This window comes from Thalassophryne amazonica, chromosome 7 (genome assembly GCF_902500255.1).
Source record: "Thalassophryne amazonica chromosome 7, fThaAma1.1, whole genome shotgun sequence".
NCBI lineage: Eukaryota > Metazoa > Chordata > Actinopteri > Batrachoidiformes > Batrachoididae > Thalassophryne > Thalassophryne amazonica.
The window spans coordinates 34,231,839-34,247,091 of record NC_047109.1 but is presented as its reverse complement, the minus strand read 5'-3'; the positions used below and the strand labels follow the sequence as shown (position 1 = coordinate 34,247,091).

The window sequence follows — 15,253 nt, the reverse complement described above, 5'->3', positions numbered from 1 at the left end:
CGAGCAGCACTGCTGCACATAGCTGTTCTCCAGCAGCTGCTACAGCAACTGGAGGAGGTCAGCAGCAGACCATCAAAGAGGAGGAAGAGGAGAAGAAGACACTTCCAGACCAGACTGTGGCCTGCTGAAGAGAGCAGGAGGCTCTACGGCCACTACACACGCCTCATGGATGAGCTCCGCGTCGTGGAGGACCCGCAGGCGCTCCACAATTACATGTGGATGGCATGTTTGAGGAGCTGGGACAGAGGGGGGGGCTACGGACCCAGTGGCAGGACACCCGTATGAGACAGGCACTGCCTGAGAGACTGAAGCTGGCCATCACGGTGAGGTACCTGGCGACAGGCAACAAAATTAAAGCTGAATTCACATGACGTCAGTTGCTGGCAGATTTTTTCTTTGTCAAAAATAAATCAATGCAAATACCAGACTTAAGAAAACTAAAAAGAAAAAAAAAAAAAATTCCATTAGACTTTTTAATTTGGGGGTCACTTTTGTTGGTTCAAAGCCCAAGAATGAACAGACGAATGTTCATGTCGACAGTACAATAACTGCTGGTAATCTCATACAGAAGTGTCAGTAAATAGCTGGATGTCCAGTAATTTCTTACTTTTAAACTCAGCCAACTCAGCTCAACTTTATTCATACAGCACTATCGAACAGCCAAAACTGAAACAAAGTGCTATACATGAGGGTCATAAAAAAACATCAAAGCAACCCAACAACAATAAAAACAGCAATAAACAAGAAAACACCTAAAACAGAGTGAAGTCTCATATTGTGTTAAAAGCCAGTGAATCAAAATGGGTTTTAAGATGGGTTTGGACAAGACCACAATGATGGTTCTTTGTCCAGCAAAACATCGGCATCAATTTGACCAGCAAACCTAAGCTTGTGTGTCATACATCCCAGTGAATCAAAGTGGGTTTTAAGATGGGTTTGGACAAGACCACAATGATGGTTCTTTGTCCAGCAAAACATCGGCATCAATTTGACCAGCAAACCTAAGCTTGTGTGTCATACATCCCAGTGAATCAAAGTGGGTTTTAAGATGGGTTTGGACAAGACCACAATGATGGTTCTTTGTCCAGCAAAACATCGGCATCAATTTGACCAGCAAACCTAGGCTTGTGTGTCATACATCCCACTGACAAAGTGAGGAACCTTTGGGTAATTTTTGATCCTACGTTGTCCTTTGACCTCCACATTAGAGATATTACGAGGACTGCTTTCTTCCACTTGCGAAATATAGCGAAGATTTGACCCATGCTATCTATGGCTGATGCTGAGACCCTGATTCATGCATTTGTCTCTTCTCCAAGTGGTTCAGAATGTTGCTGCCAGACTCTTGACAGGTAACAGAAAGTTTGAACACATTACACCCATTTGGGTGTCTCTTCACTGGCTTCCTGTCTCTGTGATGATGGATTTTAAGGTTCTGCAGTTAACCTACAAAATTGTTCACGGACTAGCACCTCCCTACCTAAGATCCCTACCCTCCCTCCCTAAATAAATGAAATCCTACGTACCAGCTCTGTGTTCTCAGGGTGCAGGTCTACTTTGTGTCCCTAAGGTGAATAAAAAGTCTGCGAGCCACAGAGCTTTCTCTTATCGTGCACGTGTTTTGTGGAATGATCTCCCTATGGAGATAAAACAGCCTGATTCTGTAGAGACTTTCAAGTCCAGACTTAACACGCATTTATTCTCCCTCTCGTATGGCTAGCATACGGGCATAGTATGGAACTATGCTTCCTATCCTTTTAAATTCATGTTATTAGTTATAGAACAGGTCTGGGCCTCAACTTGATCTAAATTCTGGGTCTGTAAGTGAAGCTTAGGGCTAGCTGCCGGTGATCACCTTAGTATTGTCTCTGCTTTCCTGTGGATTTAATGTTGATGAATTATACCTTAGGTGTGGTTTTTCCAGCCGACTGATGCTACTGTTTTTCTCTCTGACCGAGGTTCAGAGGGAAATGCGTGGAAGTGGCATCTGTAGACAACGGGATATCGGACTAACCGTGAAATGCTATGCCTGAAGCTGATGCAGCAGATGTTTTAAATTCCGATTTAATGTTTCTTCACGTCCTAACAGCCAGGGGCTGTGAGCATGGACTGGGCCGCTGGGCCACCCACCCTTGACCGCCACCCAATCCTCTCTGCACCCGACCCCCATGGCCCCCTCTGCAGGTGGTGAACCCACAGGAGGGTGGCTGAGCCCGGCCGGGCCACCATGGGCTAAGGGCCGACCACCAGGCGCTCGCGGGTGAGCCCCAACCGCAGGCCTGGCTCCAGGGTGGGGCCCCGGCTCCGCCATACCGGGCGACGTCTCGGTCCTTGATTTTTTACGGTCAGACCTGGCAGGCCCAAACGTATCATGAGGGTCTGCTGGGAACGACTGGTGGAACCCTCTGTCAATGAGGTCTTCAACTCCCACCTCCGGGAGAGCTTCTCCCAGATCCCGGGGGAGGTTGGAGACATGGAGTCCAAGTGGACCATGTTCTCCACCTCCATTGTTGATGCGGCCGCTCGTAGCTGTGGTTACAAGGTCTCTGGTGCCTGTCGCGGCGCAATCCCCGAACCCGGTGGTGGACGCCGGAAGTAAGGGATGCCATCAAGCTGAAGAAGGAGTCCTACTTATCTTTGTTGGTAGGTGGGACCCCGGAGGCAGCTGACAGGTACCGGCAGGCCAAGCGTGCTGCAGCCCGTGCAGTTGCAGAGGCTGGGAGGAGTTCGGGGGAGGCCATGGAGGAGGACTATCAGTCGGCCTCGAAGAGATTCTGGCAAACCGTCCGACACCTCAGGAGGCAGGAGCAGCTCTCCACCAGCACTGTTTACGGTGCGGGTGGGGAGCTGTTCACCCTGACTGGGGATGTTGTTGGGCGGTGGAAGGAATACTTCGAGGATCTCCTCAATCCCATCATCACGTCTTCCGAAGAGGAAGCAGAGACTGGGGACTCAGAGGCGGACTCATCCATTACCCAGGCCGAAGTCACCAAGGTGGTTAGAAAGCTCCTCGGTGGCAAGGCTCCTGGGGTGGTTGAAATCCATCCTGATTACCTTAAGTCTCTGGATGTTGTGGGACTGTCTTGGCTGACACGCCTCTGCAACATCGCGTGGCGATCGGGGACAGTGCCTCTGGATTGGCAGACCGGGGTGGTGGTCCCTCTGTTTAAGAAGGGGGACCGGAGGGTGTGTTCCAAGTATAGGGGGATCACACTCCTCAGCCTCCCCGGTAAGGTCTATTCCAGAGTACTGGAGAGGAGAATTCGACCGATGGTCAAACCTCGGATTCAGGAGGAGCAGTGTGGTTTTTGTCCTGGTCGCGGCACACTGGACCAGCTCTACACGCTCCATCGGTATGCTCGAGGGTTCATGGGAGTTCGCCCAACCAGTCCACATGTGTTTTGGGGATCTGGAGAAGGCGTTCAACCGTGTCCCTCGGGGCACCCTGTGGGGGGGGGTGCTCCGGGAGTATGGGGTCCGGGGTCCTCTGCTAAGGGCTATCCGGTCCCTGTACGACTGCAGCAGGAGCTTGGTTCGCATTGCCGGTAGTAAGTCAAACCTGTTTCCAGTGCACGTTGGCCTCTGCCAGGGCTGCCCTTTGTCACCGGTTCTGTTCATTATTTTTATGGACAGAATTTCTAGGAGCAGCCAGGGTGTATAATAGGGTCTGGTTTGGGAACCACAGAATCTCGTCTCTGCTGTTTGCGGACGATGTGGTTCTGTTGGCTTCGTCAAATCAGGACCTTCAGCGTGCACTGGGGCGGTTTGCAGCTGAGTGTGAAGCATCCAGGATGAAAATCAGCACCTCCAAATCCGAGGCCATGGTTCTCGACCGGAAAAAGGTGCTTTGCCCTCTTCAGGTCGGTGGAGTGTCCTTGCCTCAAGTGGAGGAGTTTAAGTATCTCGGGGTCTTGTTCACGAGTGAGGGACGGATGGAGCATGAGCTCGATAGACGGATCAGTGCATCATCTGCAGTGATGCGGTTGCTGTATCGGACCGTCGTGGTGAAGAGAGAGCTGAGTAGGGGGGCAAAGCTCTCGATTTACTGATCAATCTACGTTCTGATCCTCACCTATGGTCATGAGATTTGGCTCATGACCAAAAGAACGAGATCGCGAGTACAAGCGGCCGAGATGAGTTTCCTCCGCAGGGTGGCTGGGCGCTCCCTTAGAGATAGGGTGAGGAGCTCGGTCACTCGGGAGGAGCTCAGAGTCGAGCCGCTGCTCCTCCACATTGAAAGGAGTCAGTTGAGGTGGCTCCGGCATCTTTTCCGGATGCCCCCTGGACGCCTCGCTGGAGAGGTGTTCCGGGCACGTCCCATTGGGAGGAGGCTCCGGGGAAGACCGAGGACACGCTGGAGGGACTACATCTCTCGGCTGGCTTGGGAACGCCTTGGGGTTCCCCCGGAGGAGCTGGGGGGGGGGGGGGTGTGTGTGGATCGGGAGGTCTGGGCGGCTTTGCTTGAGCTGCTGCCTCCCCGACCCGACTCCGGATAAAGCGGAAGAAAATGGATGGATAGATGGATGTTTCTTCAACTCTGTAAAACTTTGTAAAAACCTTGTAACTGTTAGAATGGCCCAAGCAGAGGGTCACCCCTTTGAGTCTGGTCTGCTTGAGGTTTCTTCCTCAATATCATCAGAGGGAGTTTTTCCTTACCACTGTTACCTGTGTGCTTGCTCGAGGGGTTGGTAAGGTTAGACCTTACTTGTGTGAAGTGCCTCGAGGCAGCTTTGTTGTGATTTGGCGCTATATAAATGTAATAAATTGAATTACAGTGTATCTGGAAAGTATTCACAGCATATGGGTGTGCTCACTAACACAGATTTAGACAGATTTGTGAACAATATTTGAGAGAAATAGGTCTTTTGTGTATATAGAAAATATTTTAGATCTTTGAGTTTAGCTTGTGAAAAATGGAAACAAAAACCAAAGTGTTGCATTTATATTTTTGCTCAAAGTATATATGAGTTTTTTTTTGCCAGCTTGCACTCGGCCGAGACGGACGCACTTTTCTCTTCTCCCTCCCTCCTTATCTTTCCTGCTTCTGTGGCGTGTTGTCTGTGAGGCTGCAGCTTTGCTCTTCTAGAAAATGACAAAAATGGATCTGTTAAAGTGGTCTCTGAACGCAATTGACACTATTTTTTCTACAAGACATTCGGGGGCGGAGGACCCGACCTGTCCTGCCGGGACGCATGTGATGGGTTACGTGATGGACTCATGGAGGAGATGGCAGGTCATGTTCCTTTACATGCTTTCTGTGGAGGACGTCGAAGATGTGTACATATTCGGCTTGGTGGTGACCGGCTTTCTGCTGTGTGGAGCGGGCACTGCGCTGGTTTACTGGAAAATTAAGAAAGTGGAAGCAGCTTTGATTGGTCCTTCCAGGCTGCCCTACATGATTGATTCAATTGGGAAGGCAGTGGCTGCGCAGTCGGCGGGTGTTAACCGCACGTTGGAAAACATCTCGAGCAGAATCGCAGCCCTGGAAACCCGCTTTGATCATCTGTGAAGACCACATTCTACATTCAGACGCATTGAGAGCCACTCTGTTCTCAGAACTGTGGAATCTTTCAGGCGTCTGCTAATCTGGTTATTCATTTGGCTTCCCCAAACACAGCTGCACTTCAAGGTCGCTGTGATAAAACCTCCTCAGAAGATCAACACTTAAGCCTTGCTCCCTGGTCTTCCCCCTTCCCCTCAGCTTCTCCAGCCCTGACGTTGACTATGTGGACTGCTCAGGACTGCTCAGGGCTGTGCCCCTCCCCCTCCAGGATTGTCAGACAAGGCCGTTGACAGCGCCAAACAGGCTGCCTCCGGAGTGTTCTGATAAATTGGACCTTTTCAAATCTCGGTTGTCGTCCTGCGTCCTTGTTTTTGTCTGTGTGATTATTGTTTTTCTGTGCTGATGGGGATTTTTTTTCCTCATTGCTGCTGTGTAACGCAGCGGCTATGAGGGTTTTTTTTTTCTCCTTTTCCCTCGTGTTTTGCTTTTCAATATATGTTTATGTACCAGGCCGGCCTATGTGTTGTGTGTGTGTTGTTTGTTATGGGTCGGTGTCAGTTTGCTCAGCCCTGCTGTTGACCAAGGCAGGGATGTACATCTGGAGCTGGTCCCCAGGTGCCTAATGGCGATTTCTGCTCCTACTGGCAATTAGGATGGGTTAAATGCAGTAGACACATTTCATTGTGCAGGGAACATGTTCTTCTGTGCATACGACAATAAAATTCCTTTGAATGCTTGAATCCTTGAATGAGTTAAGCTTGGCAGAGCTAGTGAGCTAGCATAGTTAGCTAATGACAGATAAACAGAAAGAATACTTACAGATGATGTGGACTGTGTAGGGGCTGCTGGTCATGTTGCTCACAGGATTAATAGCCTGACATTGATAATCCCCGCTGTCTGACGGCTGAAGTGCTTCAATCGTGATTGTCTTGTTGTTCATATCAAGTATTGTTCTGTTATCATGGGAAATAACAATTCCATTTTTCAACCACAAAATGTTGTCTACAGATCCAGTCACCTTACAGTGTAGGGTGGTGGAGGCATTAACCTCTGGAATGCCACCTGTTTGTTTCACCATGACTGATGTTATAGGATCTGTGGAGAGGCAAGAAAATCAATAAAACATCTGCTGGAAGAACATCTACAGTGGAAATTGACAGAATTTGACAGTCACCTAATTTCAGAAAGACGCAATTGAATAATAAGCACATCTCTGTGCAATAGCAAGGGCCATATCTGGACATTGACAAAACTTTTGTTCTTTTAGTTTTCCTTGCTTTCCTTGTTTAATTTGTCAATTGTGTTGGTAGCATGGCCCAAGCAGAGGGTCGCCCCTTTGAGTCTGGTCTGCTTGATGTTTCTTCCTTCATTCATCAGAGGGAGTTTTTCCTTACCACTGTCGCCTGTGTGCTTGCTCTAGAGGTTGGTAAAGTTAGACCTTATCAGTCAGTCAAGTTAGTACTTATCAGTCAGTCAAGTTAGTACTTATCAGTCAAATAGTTTGCCGATTGGTATGTGCTGTATTGGATCATCCAACTAGGTTTCTTGATTGTTGAAAAAAAACTAAACAAAAAAATATCTAATCCAATCTGCCCTTGTTGACACAAGTTGCTATTTGGCTGCAATAATTGCTGTGCAGAACAAATAGGATGTGGACGAAAAGAGACAATGGTCTGTCATAATTGCTCTTCAGAACAAACATGGCCCATAATGATTTCATTGTTATGGCAGAGGAAAACATTATCAAGGTATAGCAATTTCCAGCGCACATTATTCTTAATTTGCTGAAGGCCATCAAAGGAGCCAACAACAACAACAACAACACCAATAATAATATGACATTTTTAGTTGTATTTATCTGTCTTACTGCCACAAAGTTGTTTTTAGTGACACAACAGACAAACATTTTCCAATTCCTCTCTCCACAGCCACTGAAATGTATCATTACCCACACTTCATTAGACTGGTTTATATCTTATCTCTCAGGCTGCACTCAGTTCACCCGGCTCAAAACTGTCACATCCCAGCATTCCACTGTCAATTTAGGTGTTCCCCAGGGCTCTGTCCTGGGGCTACTTCTCTTCATCCTTTACCTCCTCCCCCTTGGCAATATTTTTTGGCAAATACAGCATCAACATCTACTGCTAGTGACACTCAGCTCTACCTCTTCAGCAAACCCAGTGCCACTCTCCCACCCTCGTTCCTTACTGACTGCCTAGCAGAAATAAAATCTTGGTTCTCCTCAAATTTTCTCAAATTAAACAGTGTTATTGTCACAAAACTAACGCTATCCAAAACAAACAGTTTTGCTTTAGTTATTGACAAGGTTGAGTAGGATTACTTTGAAATGTAATCCAAAAGTAATCAGATTATAAGTAATCCAAATGTATGTACATACATACATGTAATCCACATGTATTCTTTCAAAGTAATCCTACCCAACCTTGGTTATTGACAACTTCTCTGTCTCCCCCTCCCCCACAGATTAAGAGTCTGTGTGTCATCCTTGTCAGTACTCCATGTTTCCAGTCCCACATCAATAATATCACCCGGTCTGCACACTTCCACCTACGTAATATTAACTGCATCTGCCCCTCCCTCACTCCCCTTGATCACAGCTTTGCTACTTCTTGTCTGGACTACTGTAATTCCCCCTCTTTGGTCTCCCTCATAAATACCTCCATAAGCGTCAGTTGGTTAAGAATTCAGTTGCTGGTATCATCACCAGAACCACCTCCATCCACCACATAACCCCAGTGGTCACTTCTTCTCACACCCTCAGATCTTCCTCCTCCATTCACTTGACTGCGCCCCCCCCCCATCACCACTATGGGCTGCAGAGCATTCAGCTGCTCTGCTCCCCAGTTGTGGAACTCATTGCCTGTCTTCAGAAATAGAAACTTTCTCCCACTTTTCAAATCTAACTCAAAACACATCTTTTTTTTCGTCTTGTGCAGTGTGCTTGAGTGCCGGGAAAGGCACCAATAAATAAAATGCATTATTATTATTATTATTTTGAAGTTGTTGTTGTGTGGGCCGCCAGAAGAGGAGGTACTGCTGGCCCACCACCAGAGGGCGTCCTGCCTGAAGTGCGGGCTTCAGGCACGAGACGGCGCTGCCGCCTCAGGAACAAGCCGTGGTGACAGCTGTCACCCATCATCCATGACAGCTGTCACTGATCATCTCATCCACATCTGGAATAAAAGCAGGAAGACACCTCCACCACATTGCCGAGATATCATCTTCTACAAGAGGTAATATCCTCAGCCGTTCTGTAATTGCAATATTTGTATATTGTGAGTGTTTGCAGGAGTACCAGTTCCTCCGTTGGTGAAAGCTGTGAGAGCGCTGAAGGCACTCTTTCCCCCTGAGGAATCTACAGTACTCAGCAGTGTTTGAGTGAGAGGTGGAGGTGGAATTCCCACCAGGATTGTTACTGGGTGTTCACACACCCACCCTTGACTGTCTTTGCTTTCTGCCAGCAGTACCAGATCCGACACGCCGTGACGGTGGCCACCTGGGGACTTCGGGACTTGGCGGCTCCAGTATTCCTCGGGTTCGGTGGCAGTGGAAATCATGTGGTTCCGGTTCATTTCCAGACGGGCGTCTCCTATCGTCGAGCCTGCCCACACGGCACCTTTATTGATTGACTTGTGCACATTCTGTAATCTGCTGTGTTTGGTTGTGTCATTCACAACAGTAAAGTGTTATAATTTGACTCCTTCCATTGTCCATTCATTTACGCCCCCTGTTGTGGGTCCGTGTCACTACACTTTCCCAACAGGATATCTCGGCCAGCGTCATGGACTCCGAGGGGCGTCACCAGGCTGTTGAACGACCAATGGGAGAGCAGGGAGCGCAGGCGTCTGCAGGAGGCGTGATTGGTGAGCTACAGCATATTCTCACCGCCTTTACGGCTCGGATGGATCAAATAGCCGAGCAAAACATCCTCCTGAACTGCAGGGTGGAGGCTCTCTCCGCGCAAGTGGCGGCGAGCGCTCAGGGCGCTGCTGCAGCCCCTCCTCCTGCCGATCCTGTGCAGGATATAAATGTTCCAGTGGTGGTTCAACAACCCCTCCCACCATCCCCTGAAGCATACATAAGCCCTTCTGAGCCATACGGAGGTTGTGTGGAGATGTGCGCGGACTTTCTCATGCAGTGTTCGCTCATCTTCGCACAATGTCCCGTGATGTACGCGTCAGACGCAAGCAAAATAGCTTATGTGATCACTCTGCTTCGGGGAGAGGCACGCGCTTGGGCTACGGCGCTTTGGGAGCAAAATTCATGGCTCCTTCACACGTACACTGGGTTTGTGAGGGAGTTCAGAACTGTGTTTGATCACCCTAACAGGGGAGAGACCGCTTCAACTGTGCTGCTGTCAATGAGACAGGGACGCCGAAGCGCAGCCGCTTATGCAGTCGACTTCCGCATCGCGGCTGCGAGGTCCGGCTGGAATAACGCTGCGCTCCGCGCCGCCTTCGTAAACGGACTGTCGTCAGTCCTGAAGGAGCACCTGGTGGCCAAGGATGAACCGCGGGAATTAGATGGGCTTATTGATCTCGTTATACGGTTAGACAATCGGTTGGAGGAACGCCGTCGGGAACGAGACGAAGGGCGTGGCCGGGCGCGCGTCGTCCCTCTTCCTTCGGGGTCCGAGAAAGGTCCGCCCTTCCCACGCTCCCTGGCCTCTACGTCCCGTGGGGTGACAGCTCCCCCTGCTGACGAAGCTATGGACACGAGCAGGGCCACATTTAGACCACCTAATAGACAGAGGAGTCTTCCCCGCGGGGCGTGTTTTGTTTGTGGCTCAACGGAGCATCAATTGAGCAACTGCCCCGAACAGTTAAACACCAACGCCCGCCCCTAGAAACTGGGCTTAGGGTGGGCCAAGAAATTCACGTGGGACACACACATATTGCCACACGGCTCCCAGTTACAATCCTTAGTGGGGATTTAACCCTTCAGGCCCCAGCACTGGTAGACACAGGGTCAGAAGGGAATCTGATAGACAGCAGATGGGCCAGGGAGGTAGGGCTCCCTCTGGTGGCGCTACCTACACCATTGCAGGTGCAAGCACTAGATGGCACCCTACTCCCTTTAATCACACACAGGACACCACCAGTAACTCTGGTAGGGAGGAGATTGAGTTTTTTGTGACTCCTTCTACCTCCCGTGTGATTCTGGGGTTCCCCTGGATGTTGAAACACAATCCCCGGATTGATTGGCCGTCCGGGGTGGTGGTACAGTGGAGCGAGACCTGCCATCGGGTGTGTTTGGGATCCTCGGTTCCTCCCGGTTCCCAGGCTAAGGAGCAGGTCAAAGTTCCCCCCAATCTGTCGGCGGTGCCGGTTGAGTACCACGATCTTGCTGACGTTTTTAGCAAGGATCGGGCACTCACTCTTCCCCCGCATCGTCCGTACGATTGTGCCATCGATTTGTTGCCAGGCGTGGAGTTCCCGTCCAGCAGGCTGTACAACCTCTCCCGACCTGAGCGCGAATCAATGGAAACCTACATCCGGGACTCCTTAGCTGCCGGGCTGATCCGTAACTCCACCTCTCCGATGGGAGCAGGTTTCTTTTTTGTGGGCAAAAAAGATGGCAGTCTTCGTCCGTGCATTGATTACCGGGGGCTGAACGAGATCACGGTTCGCAACCGATACCCGTTGCCTTTGTTGGATTCGGTGTTCATCCCCCTGCATGGAGCCAAAATCTTCACAAAGTTGGATCTTAGGAACGCATACCACCTAGTTCGGATCCGGAAGGGAGACGAATGGAAGACGGCATTCAACACCCCGTTAGGTCATTTTGAGTACCTGGTCATGCCGTTCGGCCTCACTAACGCCCCCGCGACGTTCCAAGCTTTGGTTAATGACGTCTTGCGGGACGTCCTGCACCGATTCGTCTTCGTATACCTGGATGATATACTCATCTTTTCTCCGGACCCTGAGACCCATGTCCGGCATGTACGTCAGGTCCTGCAGCGGTTGTTGGAGAACCGGCTGTTTGTGAAGGGCGAGAAGTGTGAGTTTCACCGCACTTCTTTGTCCTTCCTGGGGTTTATCATCTCCTCCAACTCCGTCGCCCCGGATCCGGCCAAGGTCGCAGCGGTGAGAGACTGGCCCCAACCTACTAGCCGTAGGAAGCTGCAACAGTTCCTCGGCTTCGCCAATTTTTACAGGAGGTTCATTAAGGGGTATAGTCAGGTAGTTAGCCCCCTGACAGCCCTGACCTCACCAAAAGTTCCCTTCACCTGGTCGGATCGGTGCGATGCCGCGTTCAGGGAGTTGAAACAGCGCTTCTCGACTGCACCTGTCTTGGTGCAGCCCGATCCTAGTCGCCAGTTTGTGGTTGAAGTGGATGCCTCTGACTCAGGGATAGGAGCCATGCTATCCCAGAGCGGAGAGACCGATAAGGTTCTTCACCCGTGTGCCTATTTTTCCCGCAGGTTGACCCCAGCAGAGCGGAACTATGACGTGGGCAATCGAGAGCTCCTTGCGGTGAAAGAGGCTCTTGAGGAGTGGAGACACCTGCTGGAGGGAGTGTCAGTGCCTTTCACGGTTTTTACTGACCACCGGAACCTGGAGTATATCAGGACCGCCAAGCGACTGAACCCCAGGCAAGCCCGCTGGTCACTGTTTTTCGGCCGTTTTGACTTCCGGATCACCTACCGCCCCGGGACCAAGAACCAAAGATCGGATGCCCTGTCCCGGGTGCACGAACGGGAAGTCAAGACCGAGCTGTCGGATCCACCGGAACCCATCCTACCGGAGTCCACTATCGTGGCTACCCTAACCTGGGACGTGGAGAAGACCATCCGGGAGGCCCTGGCACGGAGCCCGGATCCCGGAACAGGACCGAAAAACAGATTGTACATCCCACCAGAGGCCAGAGCTGCCGTTCTGGACTTCTGTCACGGGTCCAAGCTCTCCTGCCACCCAGGGGTGCGTAGGACCGTGGCAGTGGTCCGGCAGCGCTTCTGGTGGGCGTCCCTGGAGACTGATGTCCGGGCTTACATCCAGGCCTGCACCACCTGCGCCAGGGGCAAGGCGGACCACCAGAAGGCACAGGGACTCCTACAGCCACTTCCTGTGCCTCACCGCCCCTGGTCCCACATCGGTCTGGATTTTGTCACGGGCCTCCCGCCGTCCCGGGGACACACCACCATTCTCACGATAGTGGACCGATTCTCCAAGGCGGCCCACTTCGTGGCCCTCCCGAAGCTCCCGTCGGCCCAGGAGACGGCGGATCTCCTGCTCCACCATGTCGTCCGGCTGCATGGGATACCTACAGACATCGTTTCGGATCGTGGTCCCCAGTTCTCCTCGCAGGTGTGGAGAAGTTTCTGCTGGGAACTGGGGGCCACCGTAAGCCTCTCGTCTGGGTATCACCCACAGACTAACGGACAGGCCGAACGGGCCAACCAAGAGTTGGAGCAGGCCCTTAGGTGCATGACCTCCACACACCCGACGGCTTGGAGTGAACATCTGGCCTGGATCGAATACGCTCATAACAGCCAAGTGTCCTCTGCCACCGGCCTCTCCCCGTTCGAGGTGTGTCTGGGGTACCAACCCCCTTTGTTTCCTTTGGTGGAGGGAGAGGTCGGTGTGCCCTCGGTCCAGGCCCACCTGCGGAGATGCCGTCGGGTGTGGCGCACCGCCCGTTCGGCCTTGTTGAGGGCCCGGACGAGGGCTAAAGCCCATGCAGACCGTCGACGGTCCCCGGCCCCCGCATACCAGCCCGGGCAGGAGGTATGGCTTTCCACCAAGGACATTCCACTACAGGTCGAGTCTCCCAAACTGAAAGACCGCTTCATTGGACCCTTCACCATCCTCAAGGTCCTCAGTCCTACCGCAGTGAGGCTCCAACTTCCGGCCTCACTGCGGATCCATCCGGTCTTCCATGTCTCCAGAATCAAACCGCATCACACCTCACCCCTCTGTGCACCCGGTCCGGCGCCGCCTCCTGCCCGTATTATCAACGGGGAGCCGGCTTGGACAGTACGCCGGCTCTTGGACGTCCGTCGAATGGGCCGGGGCTTTCAGTATTTGGTGGACTGGGAGGGGTATGGACCCGAAGAACGTTCCTGGGTGAAGGGGAGCTTCATCCTGGACCCGGCCCTCCTGGCCGATTTCTATCATCGCCACCCGAACAAGCCTGGTCGGGCGCCAGGAGGCGCCCGTTGAGGGGGGGGTCCTGTTGTGTGGGCCGCCAGAAGAGGAGGTACTGCTGGCCCACCACCAGAGGGCGCCCTGCCTGAAGTGCGGGCTTCAGGCACGAGAGGGCGCTGCCGCCTCAGGAACAAGCCGTGGTGACAGCTGTCACCCATCATCCATGACAGCTGTCACTGATCATCTCATCCACATCTGGAATAAAAGCAGGAAGACACCTCCACCACATTGCCGAGATATCATCTTCTACAAGAGGTAATATCCTCAGCCGTTCTGTAATTGCAATATTTGTATATTGTGAGTGTTTGCAGGAGTACCAGTTCCTCCGTTGGTGAAAGCTGTGAGAGCGCTGAAGGCACTCTTTTCCCCTGAGGAATCTACAGTACTCAGCAGTGTTTGAGTGAGAGGTGGAGGTGGAATTTCCACCAGGATTGTTACTGGGTGTTCACACACCCACCCTTGACTGTCTTTGCTTTCTGCCAGCAGTACCAGATCCGACACGCCGTGACGGTGGCCACCTGGGGACTTCGGGACTTGGCGGCTCCAGTATTCCTCGGGTTCGGTGGCAGTGGAAATCGTGTGGTTCCGGTTCGTTTCCAGATGGGCGTCTCCTATCGTCGAGCCTGCCCACACGGCACCTTTATTGATTGACTTGTGCACATTCTGTAATCTGTTGTGTTTGGTTGTGTCATTCACAACAGTAAAGTGTTATAATTTGACTCCTTCCATTGTCCATTCATTTACGCCCCCTGTTGTGGGTCCGTGTCACTACACTTTCCCAACAGTTGTTTGTTGGCTTCCCTCTGTCATGGTCACACATGGTCGGTGTGTTCATTTTCATTTCTAGTGCTTTTATTTTAACATTCCTTTTCTGTTTGTTTCAGTAACTTTCTACCTGTTCCCACTCACAGCAGGTTCCAGTCTGACTGATTTCACCTCTCTGTGTATTTAAGTCCAGAACATCTTGCTCATTTGTTGCCGACGTTTTGCTGTCATATTTTTCCTCAAGTTTTCCCTGCCCCTTTATGAGTCTACTGCCTGTTATGTTGACTGTCTTCTGTTCTGATCATCTTCTTGTGTTTTAGCCCAACCAGGAGCACTCATTGAGCAAGTTAAGCTGCTTATTGATCAGCAGATTAACCAGCAGGCCATGCTGGAGTCTCCTCCATCTGCAGACTCCCAGCCTGCCTCTTTGGCTGAGGTTGTGGTAGCTGCTCTGCGAAATTCCCAACTGGAACCTTGCTGTGATCCATGACTCATCCTTAGAGTGATAGGGCAGAGATTCACTGACATGCAAGTCCGTCCTCTTCTTGTGTGCCACAATAGTCAGTCTTTAGCCAATTTTGTAAATGTCCAAGACTTCTTGAGTTGCTTTCATCATCCCCCAGCTCACTGGAAGAGCACATTATTGAACTGTCAATCAAGCACATACACTCAACAAAAATATAAACGCAACACTTTTGGTTTTGCTCCCATTTTGTATGAGATGAACTCAAAGATCTAAAACTTTTTCCACATACACAATATCACCATTTCCCTCAAATATTGTTCACAAACCAGTCTAAATCTGTGATAGTGAGCA

General features: G+C 51.1%; 1 protein-coding gene across 2 annotated transcripts in view; it reads right to left on the bottom strand.

Moving 5' to 3' along the window:
* LOC117513752 (carcinoembryonic antigen-related cell adhesion molecule 5-like) overlaps positions 1-15,253 on the bottom strand; it is a 55,809-nt gene that overhangs the window by 14,517 nt on the left and 26,039 nt on the right. For both annotated transcript variants that reach the window (XM_034173985.1, XM_034173987.1), the window contains exon 5: positions 6,323-6,598. In XM_034173985.1, the coding sequence (XP_034029876.1) occupies positions 6,323-6,598 (276 nt within the window). The remainder of the gene's footprint in view (positions 1-6,322; positions 6,599-15,253) is intronic.